The sequence below is a fragment of the Populus alba genome, chromosome 11 (assembly GCF_005239225.2).
Source record: "Populus alba chromosome 11, ASM523922v2, whole genome shotgun sequence".
NCBI lineage: Eukaryota > Viridiplantae > Streptophyta > Magnoliopsida > Malpighiales > Salicaceae > Populus > Populus alba.
The window spans coordinates 17417436-17436342 of NC_133294.1; the positions used below are offsets into that span (position 1 = coordinate 17417436).

The window sequence follows — 18907 nt, forward strand, 5'->3', positions numbered from 1 at the left end:
GCCTATGATCAGATGAATATTTTGAGAGACCAAATAAAGTAGAGGATGGGAAAGCCTGCAACCAATCCCTCGATAAATATATTCTATCAATGCGGCTCATCGCGTTACCTCGAGACCATGTAAACTTTCTCCCAGTTAAGGGGAGCTCCATAAGATTACAACCATCAATGCAATTTTTAAATCTTGTCATGAAAGATGTTATTTGTGAGTCGCCTTTCCTATTTGATGGGAATAAGGTTTCATTAAAATCACTCGCAAGATACCACAGCTTGCTAACACTATCCCTAAATGTAACAAGATAATTCCAAAGCTCATTCTTCAGGTTCCTAACATTCGAAGCATAGACAAAAGAGACTAGGCAATCTAGATTGGATCGAGTGAAGGTGCCTTCAATATGCAAAATACGGCCATTCATAGCAACAAAACAGCTAGAGACACAAAAAAGATTTGGATTCCATATACATAATATCCCCCCCCCGAAAGGCCTAATGAGGGAACACACATTCCATACAATTATACTACCTATAGAAGTGATTATAAAAACCATACCTTCAGACTATAAACGGAAGCAAATCATGTTTTGTTCCTTAGGATCCACTCTTCTTGCTCTCGGTTTAGGAATCCCTGCAGTGTTTGAGTCATGAGTGTGCTATCGTCATACCCTTGGAGAATAGCTTTTCCAACTTCCTAGCAAGCATTGGCTTCAACCCAGTTATCAAAATGTGCAGGCTCATTTGCTTCATCACCAGCATTAGTGTCGGGTCTGTATCTTGAACTACTTGCCTCATCCTCACCAATCAATTCCTTACCAGCTGTGATAATAGCATTTCTATTCTTTATCCCATTATCAGAAACTGATTATTTAACAATTACGGTCTCTGATTGCTTACTGCTTGATTTCCTCCTCTTAAGAGATTGTGTTCTGCGTGTGTGTGAGCTTCTTTGCTTTTTTTTTTTTTTTCCTGTTTCTGTGGGATTTCCTGTTTCCTACTTCCAGAGCACTAAGCTCATATGGATCAGCAATAGGAGTGATGAAGGTTGTAAAAGATGGCCCAATGCTTGGTGAGTCAAGATTGGTTTCTGGGCCTATGCTTGAAGATTTCTACTTTTTCTTAAGGCCCATCTTCTTTAGGAGTCCACTGTCATAATCTATATGTTGATCCAGCCCATCCTTAGCAGTAAATCAAGAAACTTGTTGCACAGCTACCTCTCTGCATGCAACTGAATCCACCTCAACATATATGTAAGGTACCAAGGCTAACCGGTTATCGTCTTTATACGTACTCTCATCAGATAAACCCAGATGTCTGCAAATTTCAGTAATTTCTGGGTAGAGGTACAACGGTGAAACTTCAGATGTGGTGAGTGTGCTGCCAATCTGAGTTTGGGTGCCCAACAAATTGGTGAATTCATATTCAAATTCGGGTCTTTGTTTTGTCTCTATGTGAGTTGTTTCTGCTTTATTAGTTTCCTCACAAAAATCATCTTCATCATCATCGGATAGCACAGATGTTAAGCACAATGATACATCTATGGAGTGTTTGACTGTTGTGAGAGAGGGGATAAACTCACATTTGATTTCTTTCAAACTGACCTCAACCAGCACTCCATCGAGCTGCAGCAACACTTGATCATGTAAAGGTTCCAGCTTTATGGTTCGAATAAGAACCCTAATACCTGATATGGACCCCTGACTAACACAGGAAGTGTCGTATCCTACAATATTTCCCCAACTCTGAAGCAAAATATTAATACAGTTTTTGTTCCACCCTTCCATTGGCAAACCAAATATGGAGATCCAAGTAAATCTATCATATGCTCTAGTCCTTATTTCCTACTGTCTGAGATTGTTGAATAGAGAATGCAGCACAAATACTTTATTCCTTTGTTCTTGCACTGAGGCTAACTGATCCACATAGGTAATAATCACCTGAGCCCATCCTTTGATATTAGAGGCCTCATCTGTAAACAAATTTCAAGACCTATCTAACGAGGGTAGCATGGAGACTTATTCTTCCATTGATGGTTCGTTGAAAGAGAAGAAGTCTACAATAAAGCTCGCACCTTTTTGTGCTTTGATGGTTAGTTTGATGTTATAAGCATAGATTCTTAAGCTTAATGGATTGCAGCGTATCTAGATGTATTCGATTGATTTGTGAGCATCTGTTTGAGTGGATGGATAATTAGGACAATGGTTGCGTGCACTAAGGTAAGGCCTAAACCTGAAGGCTTTTATATAATAGGGTTTTTTTTTGTTTGTTTTCTATGATGTTATTTTAATCTCATAATCTGAGTCACGATTTAAGTTGATTAGGAATTAAACTTCACAATTTATTTTGGTTTACTTTCTATAAGATTATTCTAGTTTTATAACCCGAGTCAAGGGTTTAGCATATTAAACCAAGTTAGCTTGGTTTTTTTTTTTGTATTTTTTAATTGATTTTTTTTCAATTTATCCTTCAATGTTGGATTCATTGATAATTGAGCTTTATAATTTATTTAGTTATGATTTATGTTGGGTTATTACGATTTTATAATCCAAGTATGACAGGTTAACTTGAGTTGACTTGAATTTTTTTGTCATTTTTTAATTGATTTTTTTTTCCAATTTCATTTTTCAACATGGAGTTAATTGAAAATTGAGCTTCAATATATTTATTATTTTTTTTTTATAAAGTTATCATAGTTTCATGACCTGAGTCATTAATTTTACATGTTAACGAGTTGATCTCGGTCGATCTAATATGTTGTCTTAATATTTTTTTTTATATAAAACATATTATCTTGAAATTTGTTTTAGTTAAACTATATTTTTTTTAGTTGTTCAAGTTGTTTTTAGACTTATTAAGCTGACCAAAATTATATCATATTATTTTTTAGACAATTTCATGTCTTTTTCTTTATTAAAAATTGATTCAATTTACAGCAAAACACGAGTAAATGATCTAATACTTTAATCTAATTTTGCCTCGTGAGTTGACTTGTAAGTCTTCTTGTAGTAATATTAGTTTCCTCATACCTCTTAATTTGATAATTAATTCTTTTTAAATTTATTAAACCACAACGTCCTACAGCTGCATTTAACCCGGATTTGAGCTGTACGGCAAAATACCAAATTACCAATAGTCAAGAGAATTATTTATTTGTCTGGTTGTTTATTACTAGAAAACAATTAGAAAGCTTTTCTATGATATTTCTTCGTCTTGAATTCTAAAAATAAAATGACCATTTTTTTTTAAATCAGGAATAGCTAGCCTGACACCTGAGTAACCAGGTCTTGAATGGACTTGGATTAAAAAAAAATTAAATTAAATAAGTTGACCGATGACGTAATTAATTTAAATTTGACCTAGTAAAAACTTGGCATTAACCCATTAAGTTTTTTTTTTTTGGAATGTTTTTATTAAAAAATATCTTTAACTAATATTTATGTTACGGATATGATGAATATAATTTTCATCATAACAAAATATTAAATCAGGTGAATAATACTCTTTAAGACGGGGAGAATATAAAATAAAATGTTACTTTAAAATAAGGTTGTAAATATTAGCTAGTTAGCTATTCAATTATCTATATATATATAACTAATATTAGTAACTTGGACAATATTGTTTAAATATTTCATTTACAGTTGTAAATTCAAGTACACAATAAGTTTAGGAATAATATTTTTTGAATTAATTAGAATAAGAACATATTTTAAATTGAAATAAGATTTCACATTTATTTAAGAGAATCAAGAATAATATATTTGATATCAAATTTGAAAACATGATTTTTTTTTATTAACATGAATGTTCGGATCAGTTTGCATGTATATTAACTAATTCCATGAGTTTTGAAATTAACGATCATGTAAACTTTTAATAGCTATTATATTAATAATTACAAGGTTCACACCTGATATCACAGGAGAATAAAGCCTTTTTTTTTATTATAGGTTATGCCTTTATATCTTCTTATGTAAGTTGGCATTTATTTTTTCTACATCTAACTCTATAATGTCGTTGGTTAGTTTTGATCAACTAGTATACTGAAATCAAGGGTCAAGATAAAGCCACAAGTACTATTTATAATAAATAGAAACAAAGAATACATTAAATTCTTAAAATAACCAAAAAAAAAAACTAAATGAAAAAAGTAATCTTTCAATAATATTTTTAAATAATAAAAATATATTAAAAAACGAAGACTATAATCTCATAAGCTAATTTTAGAAATAAATAATTCTTCAAATAGTTTTTTTTTACTTTTTTAAATAATAAAAATAAATTAAATTCCTAAAATTAAAGAAAGTAAATGAAAACAATTCGGTTAATAATAATAAAAAAATGAAATAAATTCTTAAGCTACATAAAATTGAGAGAATAAAAAAAGGGTTTTCATTTAAACAATGACTAGAATCTCGTATACTAGTCCTAGAAAGAAAAAAAAAAATTATTTCGTTTTTATTATTAATCAACTAATTTCTTATGTGGATATAAAAAAATTAATGTAACTCTTATTTCTACTTGTCATGAATGGCATGTTTCCCTCCCTTGTTTGGATAAACTAATGGCATAATGGAGAAGAACGATGGGACGAGCACTTATTGCCCTTTAACAGTTTCTGCTAATTTACTAGACGATGAATACTTTGTTTTCATTAATATTCTTTTTAGTGATTTTAAATTATTTTTGATAAACTAATATTAAAAATAATTTTTAAAAAATAAAAAGTTATTTTAATATATTTAAAAAATATTAATAGCTGTACTGTCAAATAACCCTTAAATCACCTAAAACTATGAATGATTTCAAATTAAAATAATCTAAAAATATTAAAATTTTTAATTTAAAAATAATTTTTTAAAAAATATTTTTAAAATGTAAAGACAAACTCTAAAATCACTTTCAATACAGATGGCAGATAAGCTGTGGTTAAACTCTTGAAAAAGCTATATTCCTTTTCCCTTTGCATTTCCTTCCTTTTCCCTTTAAACAAAGACCAAAAAAATAACTTCGAAGTCTAGTCTTCCTTTCCAGCTAACAAACACATGTGCACAGACAAGAACTCAGGTGACCAATGATACTAGCTAATTCATATATTCACAACCTTTCCCACAGCAGAAGAGCAGATTCAGATCCCATTACATGGGCTCCTCTCTTACAAATATAAACAGCAAGTTGATCAAAAACTGATGTTTCATTTGCCGGGGGCGGTCTCAACTGAGCAGGTTCATGTTTGATCAGTTTTGGTTCCTACTGAACTCAAGCTTAGCTTCAAACTGAAGTTCTTGTCCTGGTTTGGTGAGCTTCCTGTCTTTCACTCTCTAGTTTTCTTGAGTTTTCGGCTTAATCATGTCATCTGTTGATAGCTCTAGAGATGCATTGACCATTCAACAAATTATCGCCTCAATTCCGGATTTGATTTATCTTGTTTCCGTTGCCAAGTCATCAATTCCTTTGCCCCTAAAATTAAATACCGCTGTCACCACCACCACCACCACTCTTGAGGCTGCCGCTGTCACCACCACCACCAGCAACGTTCATGACAACAATATTGGCAGTATCACCACCACTTCCATATCCACACCAGGAAACAGTAATAATACTGCAGCTGCCACAGCAACCGCCACCTCCCCCTCCACCTCCACCTCTGGCCCGGCTCCTTCTCTGGTCTCTACCCTTGACTCCGGCTCCGGCTCTACCGGCACCACCACAACTACTGAAGGCGGCAGCAACAGCGACGGCAACACCACAACCAGCAATAATGCTAATATCGAGGACGAGATCAGTGATGGGAGCTGTTGTATGTTGGGATTTTCCAGCAATAATCCAAGTGATGAGAATAAGAAGAAAGACAAGAACATCACGGCCGATGTTGGCAATGATGGCAGTGTGAATCCTGAAGGTGAAAGCAACCAAAAACTGCATAGTCAGTTGGAGAAATTGACCAGAGATTTATATTATGTTCAAAGCGCCTGTGACAAACTCAAACATCTAGAACTACATGTTGGTAACCAATTCAAGAGTCTTCAAAGACAAGGTGTATTCCTACAGAGTGTCTTAAGGAATTTAGAACGAGTACGAAATGGCAACACCAGTAATCATGCCATCCTAACCAAGCAAATGCAACTTAACATTAAGTTAATTGCTGGGATGGTAATGGAGTTGAAGTATCACATACCGTCACCATACAAGCTGAATTTGGCCAATGAAGTACTCAAGTCGCAAAATGTTAGTGGGGGAGATTCCCTGAATTTGATCGATGAGATTCTTAAAATACGCGGTAACAAAGCATTTGAAGGGTGTTCATCTTTTGTAGATTTTAAAGAGAGATATGACAGTCTTGATTTAAGAGACAAGCTTTGTTTGTTGTGTTTCTCGGTGTTTCCGGAGAATTCTGTTGTCAAGAAGAGAATGCTGATGTATTGGTGGGTTGGAGAGGGTTTCATAGACCCAAAAGTTGATGCTGCCAAGCCTGAGGTAGTTGCTGATGGCATTTTGAAGAAATTCTTGGAGAAAGGATTAGTTGAGCCTGAGATCAAGAAACGTAGACTGGTTGGGTTCAGGATGCACTCATTGATTCGTTATGCGGTTATTTTTGTAGCTGAAAGAGTGGGGTTCTTCCATTTTGATTCAATGGGGAATCCCACGGGGAACTTTTCAACTAGTCAGAGGGCTTGTTTGATCAAAACTGGAGAGAAATATTCTCGGCAGGCGTTGCTTGATTTGGAGTCGAAACCAGAGACACTGCACGCTTTGTTCAATGTCAACGATCCTTATCCAGATTTAAACACAGAATGGTTCTCCAGGATGAGAAACATTAATGTTCTTTGCTTGGGAAGGTGGGAGAACTCATCTAAGAAGAACAATGAAGCAGAGGAGACCAGGCATGATGCTGAAGTGGAGAACACCGAATTCTTGAAGGGGCTGAGGCAGCAGCATCATGTTGAAGTGGAGAGCACCGAATTCTTGAAGGGGCTGAGGAACATGAAGCATCTGAAGTTTCTCAGTCTTCAAGGAATCTCTAGGATCAACGAGCTTCCTGAAACCATCCAGAAGCTTGTCAATCTAGAGATTTTGGATCTTAATTCTTGCCACAATCTGGAGGCAATTCCAGAGAATATTGTGTCACTCCAGAAGCTGACACACTTGGACATTTCTGAGTGCTACATGCTGGATTACATGCCCAAGGGGCTTGGGTCACTTACTGAACTCCAAGTCCTTAAGGGGTTTGTAATTAGTAATCTGAAAATAAAAAATGCAGGAACTCTTGATGATTTAAGAGGATTGCCAAAGTTGAGGAAACTGAGCATCTATACAACTAAGAAAGATTTCCCTAGAGTACAAGACCTGAAAGCGCTAGGGCATATCAAAGCGCTTCAGAAGCTAACAATTGAATGGGGAGGGAAATCCCGTGTCAAAAAAGAGGAAATTAGAAAAGACTCGAGAGGACTGTCAAGGAGCAATGCCTTTAGACGAGAGAACATCCCTGCACAGATTCCTGACCTTCCTGAACATTTGGTGAAGCTGGATCTTCAGTGTTACCCTGAGACTAAGGCTCCTGAGTGGCTGTCACCTCTCAGACTGAAAAATCTTCAGAAACTCTACATCAGAGGTGGGCGTCTCAGTGCTCTGGGTCAAGCTCAGGGTGGAAATCACAAGTGGAATGTCAAGATACTGCGTCTCAAATTTTTGAAAGAACTAAAGATGGATTGGAGAGCACTGACTGATGCATTTCCGCATTTGATTTACTTGGAGAAATTTAAATGTCCTCAACTGTCTTTCTTCCCTTGTGATGGCACCGGAGTGTGGCTGGACAGAGAAAAGCTAGCAAACCAGCCGTTGGAAGAATTAGACTTGACTTGGTCTTTCCTTTCCAAAAGTTCTACTTGAGTTCAAAGTATTTTTAATTTCGATTCTGTTCTTCATTTCATTACATCTGCAAGGTTGTTTTCTGTATGTAAAAGAAAGAGAGTCTGAGTATGTTGGAGCTCCAAAAATAACATTTCCATTCAATGATTTTATATTTTGATTTTTGGACGTTGTCCCATAAGTTCTGATATGAACTGTCATGGAACTCTGAATGCTTGAATTTTGATGCACTCAATGATCATAGGATTTGATGTTCTACTTATTTACCAGCATTTGGGGGGCCAAGTTAGCAGGGAAACTAGAGGGATGATTTATTTTAGCCGTGAGGCCTCCAATTCTCACGAACTGACCATGCCATTGCTAGGAGTTAGCAAGGGGGATGGATTCGGCCGCCGGCATTTTCAAATGGGAAGTGTATGGATCTAGAAATTCCTTCATGTAAATAACTGCTCCTGAATGCTCATCACTGCTTCATAATTTCATTGTTTATCGATACTGTAAGATATCTAACAGATAGGGTGGTTTCTTATGCCCAGAAGACCAGTCCAGAAAAGAATTCACAGCACCTAACATGTAGAATTAAGCTGTCACAAAACATGCAGGCCATTAAACATCAGGGTTTGAATTGATAATTTGTTTGGAGTTCTGTCTGCACTTGGATGATGAAATTCATGAGAAATATGTACTTGGTTCCATCGTGAATGGTAGAAGAACTAATACTTGATTATTCTGTCCCTATCGAGTTTGTGCTGGCTTCAATTAAAGAATTTCCACTTGATATTTAACAAGAATTATATCTAGATCTAGATGTATGAATTTTCTGTGATTATAATGACGTACTAACTTTTACAGAGACAAAATCGATGATAAACTAATGACAAAAATCATAATGCCAGACTGTATTGGTATTATTTGATACTAGGCCTGCCAGGAGGATGCATTGTGGCTAAGCCGGAGCCTTAGGTTGACTTCAGAAAGTCTTGGTCTTTCTATATTCTTGTTTTGAGTTATATCAAACCAGTGGTTTAGATGATATTTTAATATCCAATGGTTTTCATAGTAATGTAGTAGGTATTATAGGGAAAATAATTTTGGAAAATTTCTGTAAAAAATTGATTGCGATCTAATAGTCGGGATTAAAAATAATGACTCTTTTGATTTATTATTCTGATCTAGCATCACTAGATTTTCTCTTTAGCCTAAATTTATCCTATTAGTTCATAATTTGCAAACTATCCACTTAGACGCCGTTCGGTAGTGCGGTAAAAAAATACTTTTTAAAAATTTTGATTTTTTTTTTTTTGTTTTAAATTAGTATATTTTTTATGTTTTCAAATCATTTTGATATGATAATCTTAAAAATAATTTTAAAAAAATAAAAAAATATTATTGGCATGTTTTTCTGAGTGAAAAACACTTTGAAAAGCAACAGCAACCACACTTTCTAGGTTATGTCAGACACACAACTGACTACTAGATTTTTCTCTGTTTAGTTTGGAGGAGATCCTTAACCACACTCCTTGATTTTTCTGTTTAGAGTATCCCCTCTACTCGAGACGCTTTTCTCAGAACAAAATTCACCTCAAGGCCATCAGCCCTAACATGAGACAATGCCTACTCAGAAGCAGATTTGGGCAACATCTTCACATAACAAAATCATTCAGTGATCCAACTACAAATCAATGTCTTCCGCTATGCGGATTTGGTGCAAGTAGAAAGAACCCAAACGAGCAGCTCGTAGGAATAGAGAAGAAACTGAACAAGGGAACGCAGTAGATGAAGAATATGAATTTACTGTAATTACTGTCAAGAATACAAACGTGAGCACTAAAACTAATTTGTACTGGATGCTCTTTATATATAGAGTAGTAATTAACTATTGCCTTTTCATCACTTATTTCTTTCTATGAATACACTATTATTTATTTATATATATTGATTTGTTTCTGATATGAGGTAGCTGTAGTTTCCTTCTATAAGAGGTCTGCCATAACTGTAGTTTCTTTTTTTGAGAAGTAGCCGTTGATTCCTTATTGATTTATCTTTGAGCTATGATTTCCATGTATGGTTAATGACCATTCTGAATAGTAGCCGTTGGAGGTGTTAATTCAGAATGGTTGCTGATGAGGGTGAGGATCCTGTGTTGCTGCTGCTGCTGTTGCTGCAGAGGTGTTTTGTTGCTGTTAATACCCTCCCTCAAACGTTGCCGAGGTTGGAGGCAAAGTTTGCGCTGAAAATGAAGGAGAGTAGCTTTGGCCACCGGCTTAGTAAACAGATCAGCGATCTGATGTGTAGTGGGGATATGATGTGTAATAAGTTTCTCAAGAGCTACGCGTATAAAATGATAATCAAGTTCAATTTGCTTGCTGCGAGCATGAAAAACAGAATTGACCGTCATATGAAGCGCACTTAACAGCAACAAAACACCTCAGCAGCAGCAGCAGGAGACTGCTGCAGAGGTGTTTTGTTGCTGTTAGTAGGAATATTCAGCTAATATTGCAACTGAACACAGAAACAAGTGCAGAGAAGAGAGACTTTTCATTCAAAATTCAGAAATAGAAACATGACAATGTAAGATCAAAGACAAAGGAGGTGAAAACCATAGACAACTCTCGAAGGGAAAAAAGTAATAATAGAGCAAACCAAGCACTAAACATTTGAATTGCTGTCAGTTGATAACTCTGGTTGAACTGTCACAGTATGACCATTAGGAGCAGGTGCCTCTTCCATTTTTTCTTTCATAATTTCCCCAAGCACTCTTGCTGCTAATGGAAGGCCAGAACACTTTCTTATGATCTCCTTTTTAAGATCCTCCAATTACCACATTTGGGGATTGAATCGTGCCCCACCTTGCTCAACAGCATCTTTGAAAATAAGCCAGCATTTCTCTTTATCTGCAAGAGGAAGAACGGGATGTAAATTTTCCTCACCGACCATCTTCTTTGCCAAGTCCTTATTCCTACTCGTGACAATAACTGTTCCTCCATAGCCTTTCGGCAATCCATACGCAAGGCTTTGCTCCCATTTAACCTTACCAGGTAAAGGAGAAAACAGGTTTTCAAACCACGTATCTCCTTCCTGAGCATCATCGAGGACAATCATATACTTCTTGCCCATCAGTCGCACATGAAGTGCACAGATCAGAGCTGAAAGGCCGCGGTTAGAAACGGATTGGATGGTATTTTCTTCAACTCCAAGTGAAAGCAGTATTCTTTCCACAAGAGCTATCTTGGCATCTTTGTTCCCATCAGGCTTTTTCGACATGCTTACCAAAATCCTAGGAACAAAGTGCTCCTTCACTTCTTCTCTCTTTATAATTTCTTGGCATAGTGTGGTTTTTCCGGCACCAGCCATCCCTGTGATTCCGACAGCACTGAACTTTTCTTCACTTCTTTCGTAAACAAGCAGCTTCACCAGTGACGTTATTTCATCATCGAAGCCATGAACCACCAGCGGACTTACAGATTGATGACTCTGGCGGGCAGTGTCTCTAACATTTGATGAGTTCCCCTGATCATCCCGTTGTGGACTAGAGTTTCCATTTGACGAAATTGTACTAGAGTCTTTCGATTTAAGCTCCTCCTTGATTTCTTTCAAATTATTCCTGATTCTCCACAGGGAAATTATTCCTTTACAAGATAAGAATGATGCTGCCTGACATTCCACCAAAATGTTGTTGAGGCGGTAGAGCTTTTCCCTGAGTGATGGCTTCTCTTCAGCAGGTGAGTTCTCAATATTTCGTTGAATCAGTTTCTCCAGATCCTGAAGATCACTTTTCCAGCTAACTTTGGAAGATTGAAGACCACATTTAAATTGATTCAGCAAATAGCTTCCAACTTCATCATCCATATCAGAAATACTCTCTCAATCTTTGCTTGCCAAGATTGCAATAAATTCAAGCCTTGGCGCGATGAAAAAGAACTGATGAAATGCCTTGGTTTTTTAATGAGAAGATGATGTCAAAGAAGATAAAGGAAGATGAATTGCAGAGAAATTTTTGGAGTTCATTGACTTAGCGAAGTCTTCCTTGTTGGGTTTATTTTATTTTATTGTCATTTGTTTTTTACCAATTACGCTGTAGAAAATAATTCAATTAAAAGTTGTGGGTCCTAAAATTATTATTTTTTATTTTAAAATATATTAAAATAATTTCAAAAACTTTCTCTTGAAGGTAAGCTAACAGTAGAGCATGCATGACCTTTCACAGCTTCACTTGCTTTAAGTCAATTCAATTATAACGATAAACCCACACCAGATGTCACTGAGCTTCAATTAGAGGCTCCACCCAGATTTGATTAATCACAGGAGGTTTGCTTAATAGTAAATGGATAATAATTAATAGTAATTCCCTTCTTATTTTTTGACAATTGCTAGCATTCCCTCTTATTTTTCTTTATTAGTAATTCTTTAAAAATCATTAGCTTTTTCTTCAAATTATTCCTTATTATTTTCAAAATATACAATTGTCGAGATTAAATCCATCTCTAAGTAGATCATTTATCTATAAACTAAGGAAACGTTTGGGAATGCGGTTGAAACACATTCCAACAAAATTTAATTTTTTTTTTTGATTAAAATTTAATACGGTTTGTATATTTTAGATCGTTTTGATATGCTAATGTCAAAAATAATTTTTACAAAATAAAAAAAATCATTGACATGTATTTCAACACGAAAAGTTATTTTGAAAAGCAACCACTACCCCACTTTCAAACATATTCTAAGATAAGATTTTAAATTAGTTTTTAATGCAACAGAAGGAAATGCATGTGTTATGAATGTTTTTTTTTTTTTAAGTATCATGCATTTTTTTTTGTTAATTTAGAAACAAAAAAAATGTTATCCGTGCTTAATAAAATAAATTAAAAGCTAAATGAAATGATAAATAAATAAAAAGTTATTAATGCTAATTAAATAATAAATAAGAAAGTTAATCCTAGCTAATAAAAAGTAAAAGATAGATGCAACCGCAAATGTTTACTATGGTTATTCATTTTATTTTATGTTAGAGATTAATTTTCATTCCTAATAATAAATGATTTTTATTTTTATAAGTGTGTCATTATAATAAAATTCATTTATATAAGAAATAAGAAGAAGAAAAATTTAAACAGAAAAAAAAATAATATTTAATTATGAAAAAAATACATAGAGACTAGGTGTTGTGAGACTTGGCGCACATATCTAGCCAACCATCAAAGAGCCCAGGCTCGCGCACTTAGCTAAATTTTTTAAATATACAACAAGTCATCTTCTGAGCTATTGCTCTGTCACCCTTTATAATTAAAAATTCAGGGTTTAACTTTTTGAAGCCTCTAAACCTATTTTTTAACTCGTTTTTAACTACCAAGTACCAATACCTCAAAAACCCAAAGGGTCCTCAATAAACTAATTTCCAACCCTTAAATACCCTTCAATCACTAAAAAAAAAAAAAAAAAACAAGAATCAATTGAATAAAAAAACTAAACGAAAACTTAATTTACCTTTTCCAATATGTTCATAAGAAAACACAACCTCTAGTAAACTCCTCTTAAGAAGACAAACCCATTAACACAAAAACTATTCTTTTTGGTAGTCAAAATGTGGTTATCCGAGCATTTAATTTCTCTTTAAAAGTCTTTGATGATTTTCTTTTTTCTCTTTCAATACACAAGATTAAAACATTAAAAAAATAAAATTTTATTTTAAAACATGAATTGTTAAAATAAAAGGGATCAAATGATAAAAAAACTATAACTTCAAAGATTATGTTGAAGTTTTTCGTGAAAAAATAGTAACAAGGTCCATTAGAATGAAATTGCAAAGTTCAAAAGTTGGAAGACCAAACAAACTTATTGTTCACATGGATGTGCAAGTTTATAGTGTTTTGTAAGAAGAGGTACAATAAAATACCCATATTTTTTTAGTTATATTTATAAGTTATATCTATAATAATATGATTATAGAATCTCAAGATGGTTTGGTATTTAAAATCAAGTGTCCCCGTTAAACTATGGTTAAGTTTCTATGAGTGGAAGGGGGAAGAAGATAAAATGAAATTCCCTTAAACAACTTAATATGCATTTACAAATATCATAAATTTTATAATTTAAAATAGTTTTTGCTATTCAAAAAAAAAAAAAAAGGAAGGAAGGAATGAAAGAAAATGAAGAATAGAAACACGTTTGATTATAGAAATAAAATAGAGATATTTAAAAGGATCGGACCGGTTCTGGCAGATCGACCCGAGACCTGACCGGTTCAAGGGTCGGACTTGTCCGGTTTTGTTAAAAAATCGGTCAGTGCAATGATCCGGTCAAATCCAGGTTATTTAAAATTCCAATAACCTCGCTTAAAATAAACTAAAATAAATTATTAAAAGAAATTCAAAATCAAGCTGAAAACAAAGACAAAAATCAAACGGAAAAAAACACCTCGTTCACTGTTCATATGAGAATTATCAAGGAGGTGGTCGGACCCAAGTTTTTTAGAACAGTAAGGTAATTACTGATTAGGCTGCTAAGTTCTAGTTTTATATTTAGAGTTTAAACAGGTAATATTACATCCATTGCCCGACACCATCAGTGATGATGGTGATGAACACAGGATCATAGGATATCTCTAGGTGGCTCAGGCACCATAAACTTCTCTCTCCCTGAAAGATGACGGCTAGTGGTTCAGGCACTTTGCTTGCGATCATACCCTAAAGATAATTGTTTGCTGCCTATGTCCCAAACCAATTTTCAGCAAATGAACCAAGGATTAAAACATTTTTGCTTCATGCTGGGATCATAGGAAGTCCAAATCCACCTCATAAAACACACTGGATTGGGGTTTCAACACAATATGTGACCACTTGTATTAGCTTATGTTAGACTCAATTGGGACATGTTAAATCTTAAGTTGTGGCCGGATAAAAGGTTTTAGAGCTCATTTGTTTTTGTGTTTAAAATTAATCATAATACTATGAAAATAAAAAAATATAATTATTTTAATATATTTTAAATAAAAAATACTTTAAAATTAATTACTATTATAATTTCAAACACACCTTAAATTTTCGTAATTAAACCCTATGGTTTTGTGGTATGGCTTAAGACTACCTTTTCATACCGTGGACCCATTCACCTAACATTTCAAGTTCTAGAATATTTAATGGGCTTGTTTATTTTATTTTTATGTTTTAAAAGTGTTTTTAAAAAAAATTAATTTTTTTATTTTTTATTAACTTCAAATTAATATGTTTTTAGTGTTTTCAAATCATTTTAATGTGCTAATATCAAAAATAATTTTTTTAAAAATAAAAAAACATTATTAGCATATATTTTGACATGAAAGGTTATTTAAAAAATAATCACAATCATACTATCAAACACGCTCTAATCTACAATATCCCATCCATGAACTTATTCTAAGCGGCCTTGGCCCATGTTGGAAACAATTGTGACAACTCCAATCATAACATGAATCCTTCATCTGCTTTCTTCAACTCCTGTAGTCTTCTATGTAAATTCTCCCTTCCCTGAGCTTCAATCACTGGTTTTTTTACCAAATTCTGCTGGCTGTCGAACATAACGGTGCATGCTTTCAAGTCATTAACAAGCTGAGTAGACTTTATTGATGGACCAAGCAGAGGGATAGGTCCAGTCTATTGTAAATACTGGATCAGACCCACGTCTCATGCCATCGCCCTCGTGCTACCAAACTAATCATGGATAGGACCATTCTACTATCACAACAATTAAGCCTCAAGTCAACCGTTTTTAAAGTGTAATTTTTAGAAAAAAAAATATATATATAAAAAACATTTATTGATTTTTAAAAATTTATTTTTAATATCAACACATCAAATCAAACCAATAAAAATAAACAAGCTGGCTCTGCTTCTTCTGGCCTAGACTAGATAATTTATAGTATATACTGGACCTTGTCCGATTTACAGAAGAAAACATCATTCGAGTCTAACCATTGCAAACTCAGCCGTATGCCCGAGTAAAACAAGACGACAACTACCCATTAACTATATTAAATTACAGGCAAAAAAAGGCTATAGCATGCTCCAAATCCAAGCAGCTTTCAAGTTCGAAGCACATGAATAGCTTATTTCTTCGACAAAGATACCATAATCTTAAAGAAAGCTACGTATCTTGTACGTTGTTTCTTCTCTCATGTCCCCACAAACACATGCATTTCATCTACACAACAGCTGCTGCTACCTTAATTTATTTCCCTCCAAATTCTTTACTGATTTTTTTTCTTTTTTTAATTATCCATGACAGGCTTTCCCCTATGCGTTGACCAAAAAATATGCAATTCATTTCTTGCTTTTTTTCATGTAATAATTCATTATCTTGGTAAGCCCCTCTCTTTTCCACCAAGCAAGGGACACAACCAAACTCCACCCTATAAACAACAAATACAAACAAATGTGGCAAGCAACATTCAAAGCTCTGTCTTGTCCTTCATGGTCCCATTCCATTAATACCCTTCTCATTCCATCCCAAAATTCTATAGAAAGCAAAAACAAAATAAAATTTAGAAGATAGTCTCATTGCAAGTAATGAATTTCTTCTTCTTCTTTTGGTACACAAACCAGCTGAGCTTGCAATAAATTTCTATAGCTCGAAATCATAGCTCTTTCTTTTCTTTTCTTTTGGCTTTTATCTTTTTTTGGGTTTCTATTATGGTGGTGACATTGATGATGCTAAGATATGGACCAATTGCAGAGTCCCAATAATATCAGAACTGAGAAAAACTGAACAAAATATTGTCATCATTTGCTGCTGCAGCCATTCAATTTTCGCCGCTTGATCTCCGGCACTGTACTGCCATTAGTGATGGTGGTGGTGCTGGTGATGAAGCTCGTGGTCTCACTTTCTGATTTTGTAAAATGCCTGTCTAGCACGCTCAATGGTGTGCAGGACATTGTATCTAACATTGACTCGTACCATTCCATCTCCACCATTTCTTGCAGTGCATTAAAGCATTCTAGCAGCTTCTCCTAAACAATGCATGATTAGTCATTAATTAATTACCATCTATGCTAATTAAGCCAGAGAATATATATATATATATAACAAACAAACCAAAAAATGAAATTTTGGGGTGTTGGTTAATCCTTGCTTACTTCATTTACAAATTCACAAGAGTAGATTGAGCTCTTGAAACAAGGGAATTGCAATGGGAATCGTTCATTGGATGCTACAAGGAGGGCTGATGCTGCAATAATAGATGGCTTGAACTCAAGAAACTTAATTTCTGCAACAAAAAACATACATAGAATTGAATGCTAATAAAAAAAAAAGTTGAATATGATTAGAGAAAAGTTTTTGAGATAAATGGGTGCTTACCATTTTGAGCTTTAAAAATAATCTCTGTAGCTCTGTCTTTCAGAGGTTGTGAGGATGATGGATCTTTGAGTTCAAATAAAGAAACAAAGAAATGCACAAAAGAGAAAGGTGTAATCGATCTCATTCTCCAGTTCAAGGCATCAAGAACGAGAAGTTCCATGCGATTAATTGTTTGTGTGTCAAAGATGAAACCAGCTTCCGCTTCCTGTTTCATTGTTTAAACTATGCACGTAAGTTTCCATGGCCAACTTTGAATTGCATAGTCGGCTAATATATGGGGAAATATGGGGGCTTATTACCTGAGAATTGGAGATGGAGAAGTGTTTATTCTTCATCTTTGCAGCTAGAGAAAGGCAAGAGATTATGAGAAGTCTAAGAATCCATGGCTTCCCTTGCTTCAAAGAACCAAGAATTTCAGCAAGAATAAATCAAGAATCCGAGCAAAATAGCAAGAGACACTTTATATTTTAATTCGTTTCCATACCGGAATTTCTTGCCTGGAAATGAATCGATCCATGTAGTTTACTGCAAGGTAGGGAATGAAGAGGTCATAGTTGCAAGAATATTGTGCCTGCCAAAAGCTAAGACAACATTATTACAACACAAAACCCAATATCAACAAATGAGGTTATACACATAAGTTAGTGTTGTGTTTATCACCTGTAAAATGCGAGAAATGGCTTCTTCACGAAAGGAAACGTAGAAGTCAGAGGTTTTCAAGCAGTGTAGGAAATTTCTTGAAGGCATGTGATCAGATTCAGAGACAAAGAGATCTGGGATTGTATCAGAAACGTATTCTTTCAAGCTTGTCAAAGGGTTTTCAAGATCAAACTCCATTTTTCACCTTTTGTTTTGTGTCTGTGTCTTTGTTTGTATGAAAGTGTTTTTGTAAGAAAAAGAGACAGAAAGAGAGTCAATAAGAGAAGAGAGGGAGTGTGAGAAAAGTGAGCCAAAGAAGGTGAGTAGCAATAATGATAGAAAGAGAAGCTTCGCTTTCTGTGTTTGAAATGAAAATAAAAGAAACACTCCACTTCACTTCTCGGTTTACAGCTCCTCTTCCATTAACTTTCTCATTACTCAATTTCATGTTACCCAAAATTATCATTTTTTTTTATATTAAAAAAATATAATAATAAAAAAATAATAATATAAAAACAAAAAAAGGTTGAAAAATAAAAAAACCGTAGGAGGTTGACAAGAACAGACTGAAGAAGGATTTAAATGCATAAATAAGAGATGAAGGGATCAAATTAGATCTTTGACAATATTAGAAACTCAATTGCACCCTTTAAGTGCTTAAATGTGAAACAACATGCAAATTCAAAGTTAACTTAAGTGAATATTAGATGAATTTGCATAAAAATTAAATCTGAAGACTTAATTAAATTTTTAATAGGCTTATTTGATTTAATCATGGGTCTAATTAAGAATTTCAATAAGTTTAAGAATTAATTTGGGTCAAATTAAAAGAATTAATTACGTGCAAGGACTTAATTAAACTTTTAATTGGTCAAATTAATTTTTATTAAGGATTTAATTGGTAAAAAAAATAAGTTTGAAAGCTTAATTTAGACTTATCTAAGAAGACTGGAATTTTTAAGTACCAAATTTAACTTTACAAGCTTAATCGAATGATATAAGGGGTGTAATTGTAAGAAAATCAAAGTTTATGGATCAATTAAAAGTCAAATTGAAGAAATTAAATATCAAGGATC

General features: G+C 34.1%; 3 protein-coding genes across 4 annotated transcripts; 1 reads left to right on the forward strand and 2 right to left on the reverse strand.

Moving 5' to 3' along the window:
* Positions 1 to 4961: 4961 nt before the first annotated feature.
* LOC118031674 (disease resistance RPP13-like protein 4) lies at positions 4962 to 8596 on the forward strand. Of its 2 annotated transcripts, none has more exons than XM_035036168.2 (2): positions 4962 to 7890; positions 8107 to 8596. In XM_035036168.2, exon 1 carries the CDS (start codon positions 5343 to 5345, stop codon positions 7881 to 7883), a length of 2541 nt encoding a protein of 846 aa, XP_034892059.1. In that variant the 5' UTR covers positions 4962 to 5342; the 3' UTR covers positions 7884 to 7890; positions 8107 to 8596. The 2 variants fall into 2 exon arrangements, with proteins under 2 accessions (XP_034892059.1, XP_034892060.1); XM_035036169.2 differs by having other exon boundaries at positions 8133 to 8596.
* Positions 8597 to 10381: 1785 nt separating this feature from the next.
* Positions 10382 to 11886, reverse strand: LOC118031675 (probable disease resistance protein At5g45490). Its single transcript, XM_035036170.2, is given in 1 exon segment — positions 10382 to 11886. A coding segment is annotated over 1 exon segment (1200 nt). The 5' UTR covers positions 11712 to 11886; the 3' UTR covers positions 10382 to 10511.
* Positions 11887 to 16367: 4481 nt separating this feature from the next.
* LOC118031389 (putative cyclin-D6-1) lies at positions 16368 to 18192 on the reverse strand. Its single transcript, XM_035035781.2, has 6 exons — positions 17853 to 18192; positions 17677 to 17763; positions 17492 to 17587; positions 17193 to 17397; positions 16970 to 17100; positions 16368 to 16843 (listed from the first exon to the last, which is right to left on the reverse strand). The coding sequence occupies exons 1-6, from the start codon at positions 18027 to 18029 to the stop codon at positions 16616 to 16618; spliced, it is 924 nt and encodes a 307-aa protein (XP_034891672.1). The 5' UTR covers positions 18030 to 18192; the 3' UTR covers positions 16368 to 16615.
* Between the last annotated feature and the right edge of the window lie 715 nt (positions 18193 to 18907).